This window comes from Salvia hispanica, chromosome 3, assembly GCF_029641045.1.
Source record: "Salvia hispanica isolate PSC_SH4W2 chromosome 3, Shi_PSC_v1, whole genome shotgun sequence".
Taxonomy (NCBI): domain Eukaryota; kingdom Viridiplantae; phylum Streptophyta; class Magnoliopsida; order Lamiales; family Lamiaceae; genus Salvia; species Salvia hispanica.
Window position 1 is genome coordinate 21,781,728 of NC_142694.1, and position 12,944 is coordinate 21,794,671.

Sequence of the window (12,944 nt, forward strand, 5' to 3'; positions counted from 1 at the left end):
CCCTCCGCCCCACTTAAAGTGACACATTTTATTTTTTGGGATGTCCCACTCTAAATTACATATAGAAACATCATTCTATCTACTCTTTCCTTCCCTCTTTAGTCTCTCCACTTTACACACAAAACACCACTGCATAAAATCTTGTGCCGAATTAGAAATGTTCCACATAGAGTGGGCCGGAGGGAGTACATAAGTGTGCCTGTGTTTTTTTAAACCTAGTACTCCCTCCATCCAATAATAGATGACACACTTGAGTAATGACATGAGATTTTAGAAAATGTTATTTTGTGTATTGAGTGGAGAGAGAAAATAATACATTTATATTAATGTGAGATAAAACTTTTTTCATAAAAGGTAATGTGACATCTTTTACGGGACAAACTAAAAAGGAAAGTGTGACATCTATTATGGGACGAAGGAGTAGTTCTTTAGTACTCATTCAGGCTCATAAAATTAGGAACATTAGAGATGACATGAGTTTTAATGCAATATTGGTAATGTAAGAGAGAGGTAGAAAGAAAATGTAATTGAAGTATTGTTAGTTGAGAATAAGGTCCATCAAATTAAATAAGAGAAAAAATCTTACCATAAATTAAAGATTACTATTTTTGTGGGATGATCCAAAATGGAAAAGAACTATATATTTTTTTGGAACAGAATATTATCATATAGTAAATCACAAACAGTTAAACTGCCCAAAGATAAAGCAAACCGTAGTAAGATCAATTGATTGTTAATTTTACGATTGAAATATGAGCTAAACATTTAAGAAATTATTAAATTACAGAATTTCCATTGAATTTTCATAGTTGCGCAACATTAGTTTATACTCAATCTATTCATAAAATAACTGGGACGCTCAAATTTAAAGTATTATTTACTTTTTATATTTTAAGTTAGGTGAATCTCGCACACTACTAATTTATTATGCACATATTATTAAATATATATAATGAGATTTATATTTTATTAATTATTTCTACTCTACTAATTCATTATGCACATTTTATTGAAAACTAATATATAATGAGATTTATATTTTACTAATTATTTCTATTAACTTTATTCACAGTACTATTTCTTAAAAATTTACACCAAGTTAAAGGGAGGGGTAATTAGTGTTTGCCAATTGACTTTAAAGACAAAAACTGTAGTTGAATCTTTTTGTGGCCCCGCGGCCGTTGACGCATGAGATTGGAGGTTATTATCAAGAGGATCAATTATGGTTTTGCATCCATCCTTGTGATGATATGAACCCCAGCCTATTGAAAAGAGATAAGTGTCTTAACAATTGAATTGCACTTTGTCGTCACGAATTATTTGACCATCTCCTTTTGTTTAGTGCACTAACGGCTGAAACGAAAGTTACTTTTCCTATCCTATCTATATATTATTCCCATTCACGTAACACATATCGACTCTTTGCCGACTTACGTAATTTCGGCAATACCTCAACCCAATCCCAATTTTTTTTATTATTGGGCCCAAGATGGAGTAAAATTTGAAATCAAACCAATATAATTTCGAAAGTACACTGTTTGTCAAGTTGTTGGTATCTATCGGTTGTCAATGTCATGTCATATCTAATACACTATCCGTCTCGCGATAAAAGTTTTATTTTGCCATTTTGGTCGTCCCGTAATAAGAAACCTATTCCATTTTTACCATAAAATTTCATCATTCGATCATCGTCAGAATGTATGTAATTTAGATCTCGTTAGAATCCTCATAAAATTAACTTTAATTTGATATATTTTTTATAAAAAAATAATTTAAATCGAGAGAGTTACGTAAATTTATAGTTTAAGATGATTTTAAGGAGAGAGAAAATAGTACTCCATCTATTTCTTCATAGTTGAGTCATTTTTCCATTTCGGAAAGTTTCTTCGTAATTGAGTTATTTCTATATATATTAACCTTTTTCTCTTTCTTACTTTACTCTCTCTACTTTATTCACTTTATACTTTATTCTATCTACCTTTTCCTCTCTCTTACTTTTTTATCTATTTATTTAACATACTCAATATTCTTTTTTAAAACTCCGTGCCGAAAAGTTTCGCCTCAACTATGGCGAAACGGAGGGAGTAAGTTTTAATACATTTTAAAATTTAAAATATAATCCACTTGACATTATTTTAATCATTAGATCATCTAATCAAATAGCTAGGACTTATTTGAGATTATTAATTAGTTAGCAATTGATCATAATCCTAACCTTATTTATCTAATAATGTATTTGTTATTTGAAAGGTCTATATCATGATTGTGTCTTTTACACTGCATTCTTGGCTTCCATATCTCTATAAATACCTTGTTCTACTTATTTTTCAATCACACAACAACATTCAAATAAAATAGATCACATTTAGCTAACACTAATATTTAAAAAAAATCTCATCCACCTTACTTGAAACTACACAAGCCTAAGGAATAAGGAAAGCATTTAACATGTTTCATATAGTTGTAAAATTAAGTTTTAGTAATTAATCACGTGATTCATGAAGACCAATATATAGAACTATCATGAATCATGCATTACATGTAATGTAATCGTGAACAAGGCATAGTTACTAATGTATTCAAATAAAGCAATGAAGCAATCGTGAACTATTCGATCCAAAAACTAACATAATCTTACCAAAATCTTTCATAATAATTAATAATGTATGTGAAACATATATGTTCCATCTATAAGTAGGGAAACAAGGCATAATTACTTCACACAAAAAAATACCACCACTCCAGAAAATGGCATTTCCAAATGGTGTAGAATCTGCACAAGAACTCCTTGACGCTCAAGCTCATGTTTGGAACAATTTCTTTACAATCCTCACCGAGCCAACATGACTCTTTATATCATGGACGGAGAGAATATAAATATTGTTCTCCATCCATCCCACTACAAGTGAATGGTATTCATTTAAATGTTTGTTTCATCACAAGTTATTAATTTTCAATTTTAGCAAAAAAAAAAAAACTACACATTTATTCTTTTTATTTCTCTATTAATTCTCTCTTTCTTTTCTATTTTATTCTCACTCATACTTTATTCTCTATAGTGGATATTGCACAACTGGAGCGACGAAGATTGTGTTGCCATACTAAAGAAATGCAAGGAAGCCACAGCTTCGAGCATCAACAATGAGAGGAAGGTGATTATTATGGACATGATTGTGGGTGAAGATAGAGAAGATGATGAAGCTACTGAAACTAAGCTCCTTTTTGATGTTCGAGTTCTGGCTCTGGCTGCAGGGAAAGAAAGATCCATGAAAGAATGGGCCAACATCTTCTATGCTTCTGGCTTCACAAGATATAATATTACTCCCTTAGGATTGAGGTCTGTGATTGAGGTTTATCCTTAATTGTGTTCTGTTTATTGTCTTGTTTAAAATAAGATCATCTCTACTTGAAACATGTCATAAATTGTTGTGTTTGTCTATATCAAATGTATTTCTGTTTTCTAGTCAATGTGTGTCTATGTGTCACTTAATAATGTGTATTTTACTTTTATAATTGATATTAAGATCGATTAATGTTTGTAGATATGTGTGCTTGTGTGTTTTAAATTGACTAACTATTTGTTTAGTACTCCCTCCGTCCGGCATTAGAAATTCCGACTGATCATTTTCATCCGTCTGGCATTAGGAGTCCCGGTTAGATATTTCTATAAAAAGTGAAATAAAAATATTATAAAATAACACACTAAAAAGCACAAGTAAAAACACATCCAAAGAATAAAGCAAATAATAATGCAAAATGAGTCTCACATTCAATTATCACACTCCAATTATTACACATTCAAACATTTCTTAAAATCCGCACCCAACTCAACCGGGTGGAATACTATTTTTTGTCTCATTTATTTTGAGGCGTTTATTTTGGGGTATATAAAGATTAAGATAAAATAAACAAAAAAAAAAAGAAAAAAAAAAAGAGTAGGGGTTGGCCTGAAATTCGATGAGCCGACCCGATTGACATATCTAGTAAGAACATACAATTTCCAAGATTCTCATGATTAATATAAATAGAAATTCATCAATTTCCAAGGCTTCCTAGTTTTCCTCCCATTTATATAATATACGCATTTTCATAATACATGATACATCTCGACTCTATGTCACCTTTCGTTAATTGGATATGTCCTCGGCCTTTTTAATTTTTTATCCCAATATATTGAAAGAGCATTTTCTACCATGAAATTTGTGAAGACTGATTTGTAAAATAGGATGAGAAATGATTAATTGAATGACAATTTAGTATAGTATACAATGAAAGACTCATTTTCTTCACTATTTTTAACGAAAAATCTTAATTTTTCTAAGTTATGAATAATAGTAAAAGTCAATCATAATTTAAGGACAATCATCATGACTAACTTTAGCTAATTTTCTTTTTACTCAACTTAATTGGAATAGAGGAAGTACTAGTTTATACTCCCTCCATCCCATTCTAAGTTATACATTTTTCTTTTTGGATATCTAATTACTACATTTCTAAGAATAACAGATTGAAACATAAATAATGTTGCATGTCATTTAATCAATCTTTTTTTTCTTTTATTATAAGCATAGTTTTATTATCTTACATATTCTTGTATATATAATATGTTTCTTTTTTCTTTTTTTTATATCACACTATATGTTTTAGTATAATTTTATTTAATATTTTATCACATAAGATATTATGTTTATGTTAAAAATAAAATATTAAACAAAACATTAATATATGGTATGATAATTAAAATGGGTAAGAATTTCAGTTTATAATTATTGTATATATAACTATGTTTTTTTTATTTATTATAACATGTTTTATTTTATATTTATATTTAATAATTTTAATTTAATATTTGATCATATTAGATATATTGTTTATGTAAAAAAATGTTAAACAAAAACATAAATATATATAATACTAAAAGTTTTGTATGCATTTCAATTAATGAATCTAACTGAATTTTAAATTATTTGAATTTTTAAATGAAAATATCTATTACATTATATAAACTTATTAAACAAGAAAAAGAAAAAAAAATTAATTGAATGTGTTAAATAAATATACAAAACATATAGATTTAAAAACAAACACATCATACATACACAAAAATATGTCAGATAAAAAACTAATGCTTATAGGAACAGAATAAAATGTAAGCTTAATTAAAGATTTAGATGGAGAAAAATGGGAGAGGGAAAAAACTGAAAAAAGGCGCCATTTTGGGTGGAGAAAATAATAAGAGGCAACAGTTTTAATTGAGGGTAGAAAATAAAATTTAGTTTCTATTGAACCGAAAATTTATCAATAAGCTGGTTTGTTTTCTATTGAACCAATTAATGGTTGTCCATACTCCATAGTAGATTTATCCTCAATTCAAAGAGGAGAAAGGTATACAAAGTAATGAAGATGTGGGAGTGTGTGTGGGCTACAATTCATTATGGACAGTTGCAGAAATGTGGCGGCAACTGACAAATGGTATGGTGTGTGATCATTTAGCCAAGATGGGGACGCCGCAGGCTGCCGGAGCATGCTTCCCACTTTGGTAAACGAGATTGCCTCTCGCAAAAGTGGCTAGAACTTTTCCCGCCAGTTTGGATCCCATGTATGCTGAAATGTTCTGCACACCACCACCCATAGTTGAGACAAGTATTAAAACAGAGAGAGATGAAGGTTTTGGTTTTGGTTTTGGTTACTAACCCGATGCTTAAGGTATACGGGGTGATCATCGTCCAGTTCAAATTCCACATCAGGGTCCCACGCCACGATATCTGCATAATTTCCGGCTGCGATCGCCCCCTGCCACCCAATCCAATCCAATCCAATCCAATTTAAATCTACCATATGTCCATATGTATTTATACTCCTTCCGTCCACAAAAAATAGTCTCATTTGTAGACGACACGAGTTTTAATGAGACCACGATAAAGTAAGAGATGGGGGATAAAAAGTAGGTAAAATAATAGAGATATAGGGAAAAAGTAGGTAAAGGTATGAGAAAAAGGAGAAAAAATGGGTAAAGTATGAAAGAGAAACTTTCTAATTTTAGAAATGAGACTATTTTTTTATTTTTGGCATCCCAAAATAGCAAAATGAGACTATTTTTTATGGACGGAGGGAGTATTATATACACAAGACTAAGCAAGAGTGTGTATTGACCTTGAGATGCTGGGAAGCTAGTTTCGCCGGCTTCTCACTCCACCACGTAACCAACTGACGGAGACTGATCCCGTGTTTGCGTCCATACGACCATGTCACCGGTAGAACAAACTGCAGTGAAGATACACCGCCCCACGCTCTCAGGAAATCACCCTCCTCGAACAGCTTCAGCTCCGGAGCAGAGGGCGAGTGATCCGAACTCAACATATCGATCTCCCCATCCTACATCAAACCAACTACTCAATACCACAACCAAGGAACCACTTATGTATATATTTATATAGCTAGTACCAGCAAAGCTTCCCAGAGCTTGTCTCTATTAAGAGCATCCCGGATTGGTGGAGCGCACTTGAAGCGTGTATCTCCATCTGCGATTTCTTCAGCTGAGAAGGCCAAGTAGTGGGGGCACGTCTCTACGCTTATGCTATCACCGCTACTCTTAGCTTCCTGATATAAACACCAACCTCATTATGGGACATGATTCATTTTAGATCGAAATAATAAACATGCATACCTTTATAAGGTCTAAAGAGGATCCGGCATCAGCCAAATGAACAATGTGGAGATGAGCACCCTCAGCAACACCTCCACCTCTAGTGTTTTTACTTACTTTTAACAGCTCTCTTATTGCAGCTTCTTCCCTGCACAAATACAAGAACGTTGCCGTGGTTGACATGCCTAGTTATTAACTTCATAACACCTCTCCTTTTATTTGTTATTCCATAATGAAAAGTCTCAGAAACTTGTACAAGTCTTCCATGAATAGCTCATACCATGAAGCAGGCCGAGTCTTGAGATACGTGGAATACGATCTAGGATTTGCAGCACCATCATCTGCCATATCCAGCTCTTGAGGAATCTCAGCATGCACAAGGAGTGGTCTTCTATATTTTGCCAGTACAGACAGCCCTTCCTACACGAAGCCCTAAGTATTCAAACAACCTCAAACACAGACAAACATTAATTTATGGTTGCATATACAAGATGGATACCCTTATATGGCTGGAATTTGTCATGGGAAAGTCATCGATTCCTGAGGGGCACATGAAAGACTACAACGAATGCATCAAATTCAGATGATGTATAAAAATATATCTTTAGTTAATGTTTCCATTCAAGAATAATAAATATGCAAACCTTAAGGCCAAGTGCTCCAGCTTCAAGAAGACGCTCCAAAGCAGTTGAATTGAATGCATTTTCCGGAACCAGACCTCCCCAAAAACCTTTCCAGACGAACAAGTCAGCTACACATGTACTAAATCTTAAGGTACCAAAGAGTCAAGACCGGTAGTACAAAACCTACCAACATCAACGAAGATCCTCCCCTGAGCTGCCTGGACCTGAATGTACGAGCACCAAAAGGACGTAAATGAGAAAGAGTAAGATAACAAAGATTCATGTAAATAAGGAGACTCTATAGTTTATCTCTCACTGTACCTTAAGTTTGAGTGTCTCTTCTGAAACTGTAGATGGATCGCTATTCAAAGGCATGTCAATTAATGTTGTGATACCACCTGAGCAAACCAAATACAATATAAAGTTTAATGCATAAACTTCGTAGTTCCATCAAAAAAATATAAACTTTTGTCTTGAAGAAATTTAGAGAGTAAACTGAACAAGTAAATCTGCATACCAGCAGCAGCTGCCATTGTCCCTGAAGGAAATCCTTCCCATTCGGTTCTTCCAGGGTCGTCAAGATGTGCATGCCTGCCAAAGCAAAAAAATCTTTAGAAATCAAATCAATGGAAAAAGTGGGGAAAATTTTGTTTCTGCATAGATTTGGAAGGGAAACATCTAACTTGCAAAATCTCTAATGATGAAGCATAATAATGCTGTGAGTTTTCTGGTTGAAGGAAAGAAACACAAAGGGGAATGGAAATAGTGTTTCATAATCTTACACATCGATCAGTCCGGGCATAACAACAGCCTCCCCATAATCAATTATTTGGTGAGTCCAGGCATTCCCACGCCAATCATCTCCCTCAATAACGGCTACAATCTTCTCGTCTTTCACTTCAACTGTTAATGATCCACAATTTAAGAAACGAGTACACGGCCCAAATAAGTTATAGAAATATTATCCGAAATAGAAGAAGGCCGTAAAACTTGAATGTGATTTCCCAATATATGATCATCACTAGCTCGCACCTGCACCAGAAACCATTGCATCTGGCGTTACAATACACTTGCTAGCTATCCAGTAATGCCTTTGCTGTACATGGCTGCAGTTGATTCTCTTGGATTGTCGAACAAACTACAGCGGAATATGCATAAACATAATTATATAATGAAAAAATTTAACACCAAAGGTCAATGCTGATAATGCAGTGCTTCATTTGCTGTTATCCAGTTTTATCAGAAGTGAAGAAGAAATAATTATCCTCATCTAATGAAGACTAGAAGATATAACCAACGAAAATGCTTTTTGCTACTGTTCATCCATATAGTTGTATGAGTGCATAAGCATATCAAACATTTAATTATATCTAAGAAAGGCTTCCACTAATACTATTATGTAGATACTCCAAATCAGAGAACAGTGACATTTCACAACAATATGTATAAAAAAATCCAAGCAAAATACAACTCCAATAAACCACTGTTGTATGCAATTGCACATTCAACTCAGATTTGCATGATGAAATTTCAACATCAACATCAACAAAAATCATGAGATGTCAGTTTTGGAAAAGAAAAACCATGTGGAGAAATCATATAATAACAAGAAAACATTATGAGCTCAGAGATTCTGTTTATATAGCAAACGCCCAAAAACATTCAAGAATCTGCACAGAGTGTGAAGGAACAAGGAACCAAACCTGGGGAAGACGATCGGAACAGAGAAGAATGAGAGATGCAAGAATAGGCAGCAGAGCAAGAAGCCTTAGTTTCCCAGACTCCATGTTCTCTGCCACTCTCTCTCTCTCTTGTGTAAATGTTTGGTATCACTGTAGATCAGCTCTAAAAAGGCAAGTCCATAGAAATAAAAAATGTTGTTTTCATAACGTTACCCCAGGGATTGCGTCACAGACCAATGAAATCGCTCGTTAGTTGCTGCGATTGAATCCGTGACTCCATGATTATCTTACTAGAAATTTCCAATCTTCCATTAAAAATCCAATCTTTACGACTAAAAGACAAAATTTATGCCCAAACTCACAAGAATCTAAAAGTGAGATTTTACCAGCTGTTTACCGTAGGGGGTGGAGGCGGCTTTGGCTGCTCCAGCTCTTGCAAAGTGCGGAGTCGCCGAGACCAGAAGAGGCGGGGCGAAAGATAACACCCAACGGAAAGAGGGAGACATATGACAAGGGTGTAAAGTAACTCCAATATTTAGATTTCAGGAAATAATCACAAAAAATAAGGAAATTAAATATATTTTGTCAAATTGTAATTGGCACGATTTTTTTTTAGAGGGAACTACGTAGGTACCTGATCTTTCACTTTCGCACGTAGTACCTGATCTTTATTTTATATCGTTTTTGGTACTTATAAATCACATTTTTGGTACTTGATGCAATTTTCTTTCCAAAATATCCTTTAAACAAATATATTTTCCCATTTATATCATAGAAGGTATTTTGGGCATAAATAAAATTAGTACCAAAAGTGATATTATAATATCTTCTCTCGTTCTCTTAATTCTTTATACTATTATTATTAATCAATATTTATATTATTATTTTGATGTTATAAATTAATAATTAATTCATTTTTAATATCATTCAAATATACTTAAATATAATTATATTTAATTATTATTGTTATAATACTAAAAATTGATATTAATTAATAATTTATTATATAAATTATGAATCACATAATATTATGTAATAATAATAACAATAATAATAATAATAATAATAATAATAATAATTATTATTATTATTATTTTACATTAAATTTGTTACTAATCAATATAGTCTTAATAAAAATTTAACATTGTGAATTGTATTTATAATGATATAAAAAGTTGAATATTTTTAGTTAGGTGTTTCAACCTTAAAATGAGTACTGTATAAAATAATTTAATAAAAAATATTCAATTGATTTAATTATTTTAAATAATTAATTAAATTAGATATTTTTTTATTTATATTATGAATGCAATTAAATGTATGTATAAAACACTAAAAAGAAAGAAGAAAAAAGAAAAAAGAAGAAACATAAACTAAGGAGAAAAAAAGAAAAAAGATAGGAAGATAAAATACAAAAAGAAAGAAGAAAATGAATAAAAAATAAAGAAGAAGAAATTAAAGAAGAAAAAGAGAAATGTGAAAGGAAGAAAAAATAATCACATATTTGGTACTATTTAATTGAAATTTCCAAAAATATCCTCCTTGAAAAAAATCACATATTTGGTACCTAGGGTTATTTTTGTCACTGGGTACCAAAAACGATATAAAATAAAGATCAGGTACCATTTACGTGTGAAAGGGAAAGATCAGGTACCATTTATTTAGTTCACTCTTTTTTTATTAGTACTTCTTCTGTTCACGAAAAATAGTTTCATTTTGTCATTTTTGGATGTTTACAAAAATTGATTCATTTTTTAAAAATGAAAATTTCTCTCTTGTGCTCTATGCAATTTTTTTTTTCTTTACCTCCTTTTTCTCTCTTAGTTTAAGTGAATAATTTTCTTTTTTGGAATGCACACTATAATGACACATTTATGAAAATAGAAACATCATTTTCTCTACTTTTTCTCTCTTTTACTTTATTCTCTCTACTTAACCTACAAAACAACATTATATAAAATTTTGTGCCAGAATTGAAATGCTCCTTAGAGTGGGACGGAGCAGGAGTGGGTAGGTACGGTATACCAAACTTCGGTATACCTTACCAAAACCACCATACCGTAAATTCGGTATGCGAAAAAATCATACACTTACCAAACTCCGGTATACCTTATTTTCGGTATGAGAAATTTCGATACCGATATCATACCTCATTTTTGGTATGTCGTACCAAAATTCGGTATACCATACTTTTGCAGTATATCTAACTTTCAACATCAATAAAAATATAATATTTGAGTTTTTTATAATATTATTTATATTTTATAATTTTAAAAAATATTAGATATATTTTATATAAATATAAATATATTTCACAGTATATACCTTAACTTACGGTATATACCGAATTTCGGTATGCCACGAGGTCTATGAAAATTCATACCGTTATCTTCCCGAAAAATTTCAGTAAGGTATCAGACTTTATCGAAAATCACGGTATACCAAAAACTCTGTATTTTCACTATTTTTTCGGCTTGATAAGAATGGTATTTTGATATTTCGGTATATTTTTCCAGTCCTACGACGGAGGGAGTATGTTAGTATACACGTGTACATTGCAATGGATACAACCTCAATAATCCACTAATGTAATTATATAATACTAGTATATTGATTTGAATCCGTGAATTCACGAATAAATTTATTTGAGGATTATTCAACTACAAAATTAATGAATTTGTCGTAATTTAAGTTGCAATTTAAATATCAACTAAATTACAAACGTGATTTAAATATATTGTATTTGGTTAATGTTTTGTCCAAAACTGAAAATGTGTATATTTGTATGAAATATATTATGATATAATCGGTTAATACCATGTTTGATAGGAGTGATAACTCATTTAAAAATAGAAATTCATGAATAAAAATGTCACCAAACATGCCATAATATGATTAATAAACATTGTTATGACCGATACCTGTTCGGTTAAAACTGATAGCCGTTATAATCTATTTGTTTTAATCACAATTTCAATTTTAAATTTCTAACTAATAAACATTTATAATATTTTCGTGCAAATATCTAAATTTTAATTTCCTAAACCTAAATAGTATACTTGTGGGAAAAAAATTAACATTAAATAATATTTATAATTAATAATTATCTAATTTATTCTCATTTAATATATTAAATAATATTTATAATTATCATTTATTAGTTTGCACATTCTAACTTTTCAACTTTTGCCATTTTTAGTTAATTTTTAATTGAGAAATGAATCCGGTTCCAAGTTGTTAGTATGGTAATCGATCGGTTCTAACCGGATCGGTTAGTGAAGTAACTGAATTAGAGATCGGGTCGGTACCGATTAGTTTATCGACTCTGGTGGTCAGTATCCTGGCCTAATCACAATAATTTGGAGAAAAAATTTCCTAGTCTAGACATATCAAATGGCATAATGAGTTGGTGTCCAACAAATAATTACTCTCCCCGTTCCATAGTAATGGAGACGTTTCTTTTGGGCACAAAGATTAAGAAAAGTTGTGTTAGATAAGTTAAGTAAAGGGAGAATAAAGTGAAAAATGAAAAAGATGAGTGATGCACTTTTTATTAGAACTAAATAAACCTGCAAGTATACAGAGTATATATAGTATAGCTAAAGGTTAGTACCGGATATCGAACACGGGGAAGGCAAACACAAAGTGTCTATCCTCTACTAAGACTCAATTACTATCTGGAAAAACAAGTAGGTTTTGAAAACTTTTGGAAAACTAAAAACAATAAAAAGCATAGACCAACTAAAAGCAAATAAAACAAGGAGAAAGACGATAAAGATAAGAGAATCCCAGGGACGTGTGTTCACAGTTATGGTTATACAAAATTCCAACTACAATACCCTAGCACAGTTTTTACTTTGAACGGACGAGTCACCTAGCTTATGCTCATGCGATACAAACGTTGATTACAAAGTTAGGGTTGTCAATCCCAACACGTAACTCCAAAAAGCGCCTAAGACCCTTGAAAAGTCCTCACTCTCAATTAACAGTGCC

At 31.6% G+C, this 12,944-nt stretch overlaps 1 protein-coding gene and 1 pseudogene across 2 annotated transcripts; one reads left to right on the forward strand and one right to left on the reverse strand.

Moving 5' to 3' along the window:
• The first annotated feature begins 2,748 nt into the window (after nucleotides 1-2,748).
• LOC125212224 (8-hydroxyquercetin 8-O-methyltransferase pseudogene) lies at nucleotides 2,749-3,362 on the forward strand (annotated as a pseudogene).
• A 1,932-nt stretch (nucleotides 3,363-5,294) lies between these two features.
• ALN (allantoinase) lies at nucleotides 5,295-9,479 on the reverse strand. 2 transcript variants are annotated; one of them, XM_048118754.2, is made up of 15 exons: nucleotides 9,338-9,479; nucleotides 8,973-9,241; nucleotides 8,302-8,407; nucleotides 8,052-8,172; nucleotides 7,787-7,860; nucleotides 7,591-7,667; nucleotides 7,457-7,493; nucleotides 7,291-7,376; nucleotides 7,146-7,205; nucleotides 6,927-7,066; nucleotides 6,668-6,794; nucleotides 6,445-6,600; nucleotides 6,154-6,375; nucleotides 5,695-5,793; nucleotides 5,295-5,614 (listed from the first exon to the last, which is right to left on the reverse strand). In XM_048118754.2, exons 2-15 carry the CDS (start codon nucleotides 9,054-9,056, stop codon nucleotides 5,486-5,488), a joined length of 1,518 nt encoding a protein of 505 aa, XP_047974711.1. In that variant the 5' UTR covers nucleotides 9,057-9,241; nucleotides 9,338-9,479; the 3' UTR covers nucleotides 5,295-5,485. The 2 variants fall into 2 exon arrangements, with proteins under 2 accessions (XP_047974711.1, XP_047974710.1); XM_048118753.2 differs by having other exon boundaries at nucleotides 9,349-9,474.
• Between the last annotated feature and the right edge of the window lie 3,465 nt (nucleotides 9,480-12,944).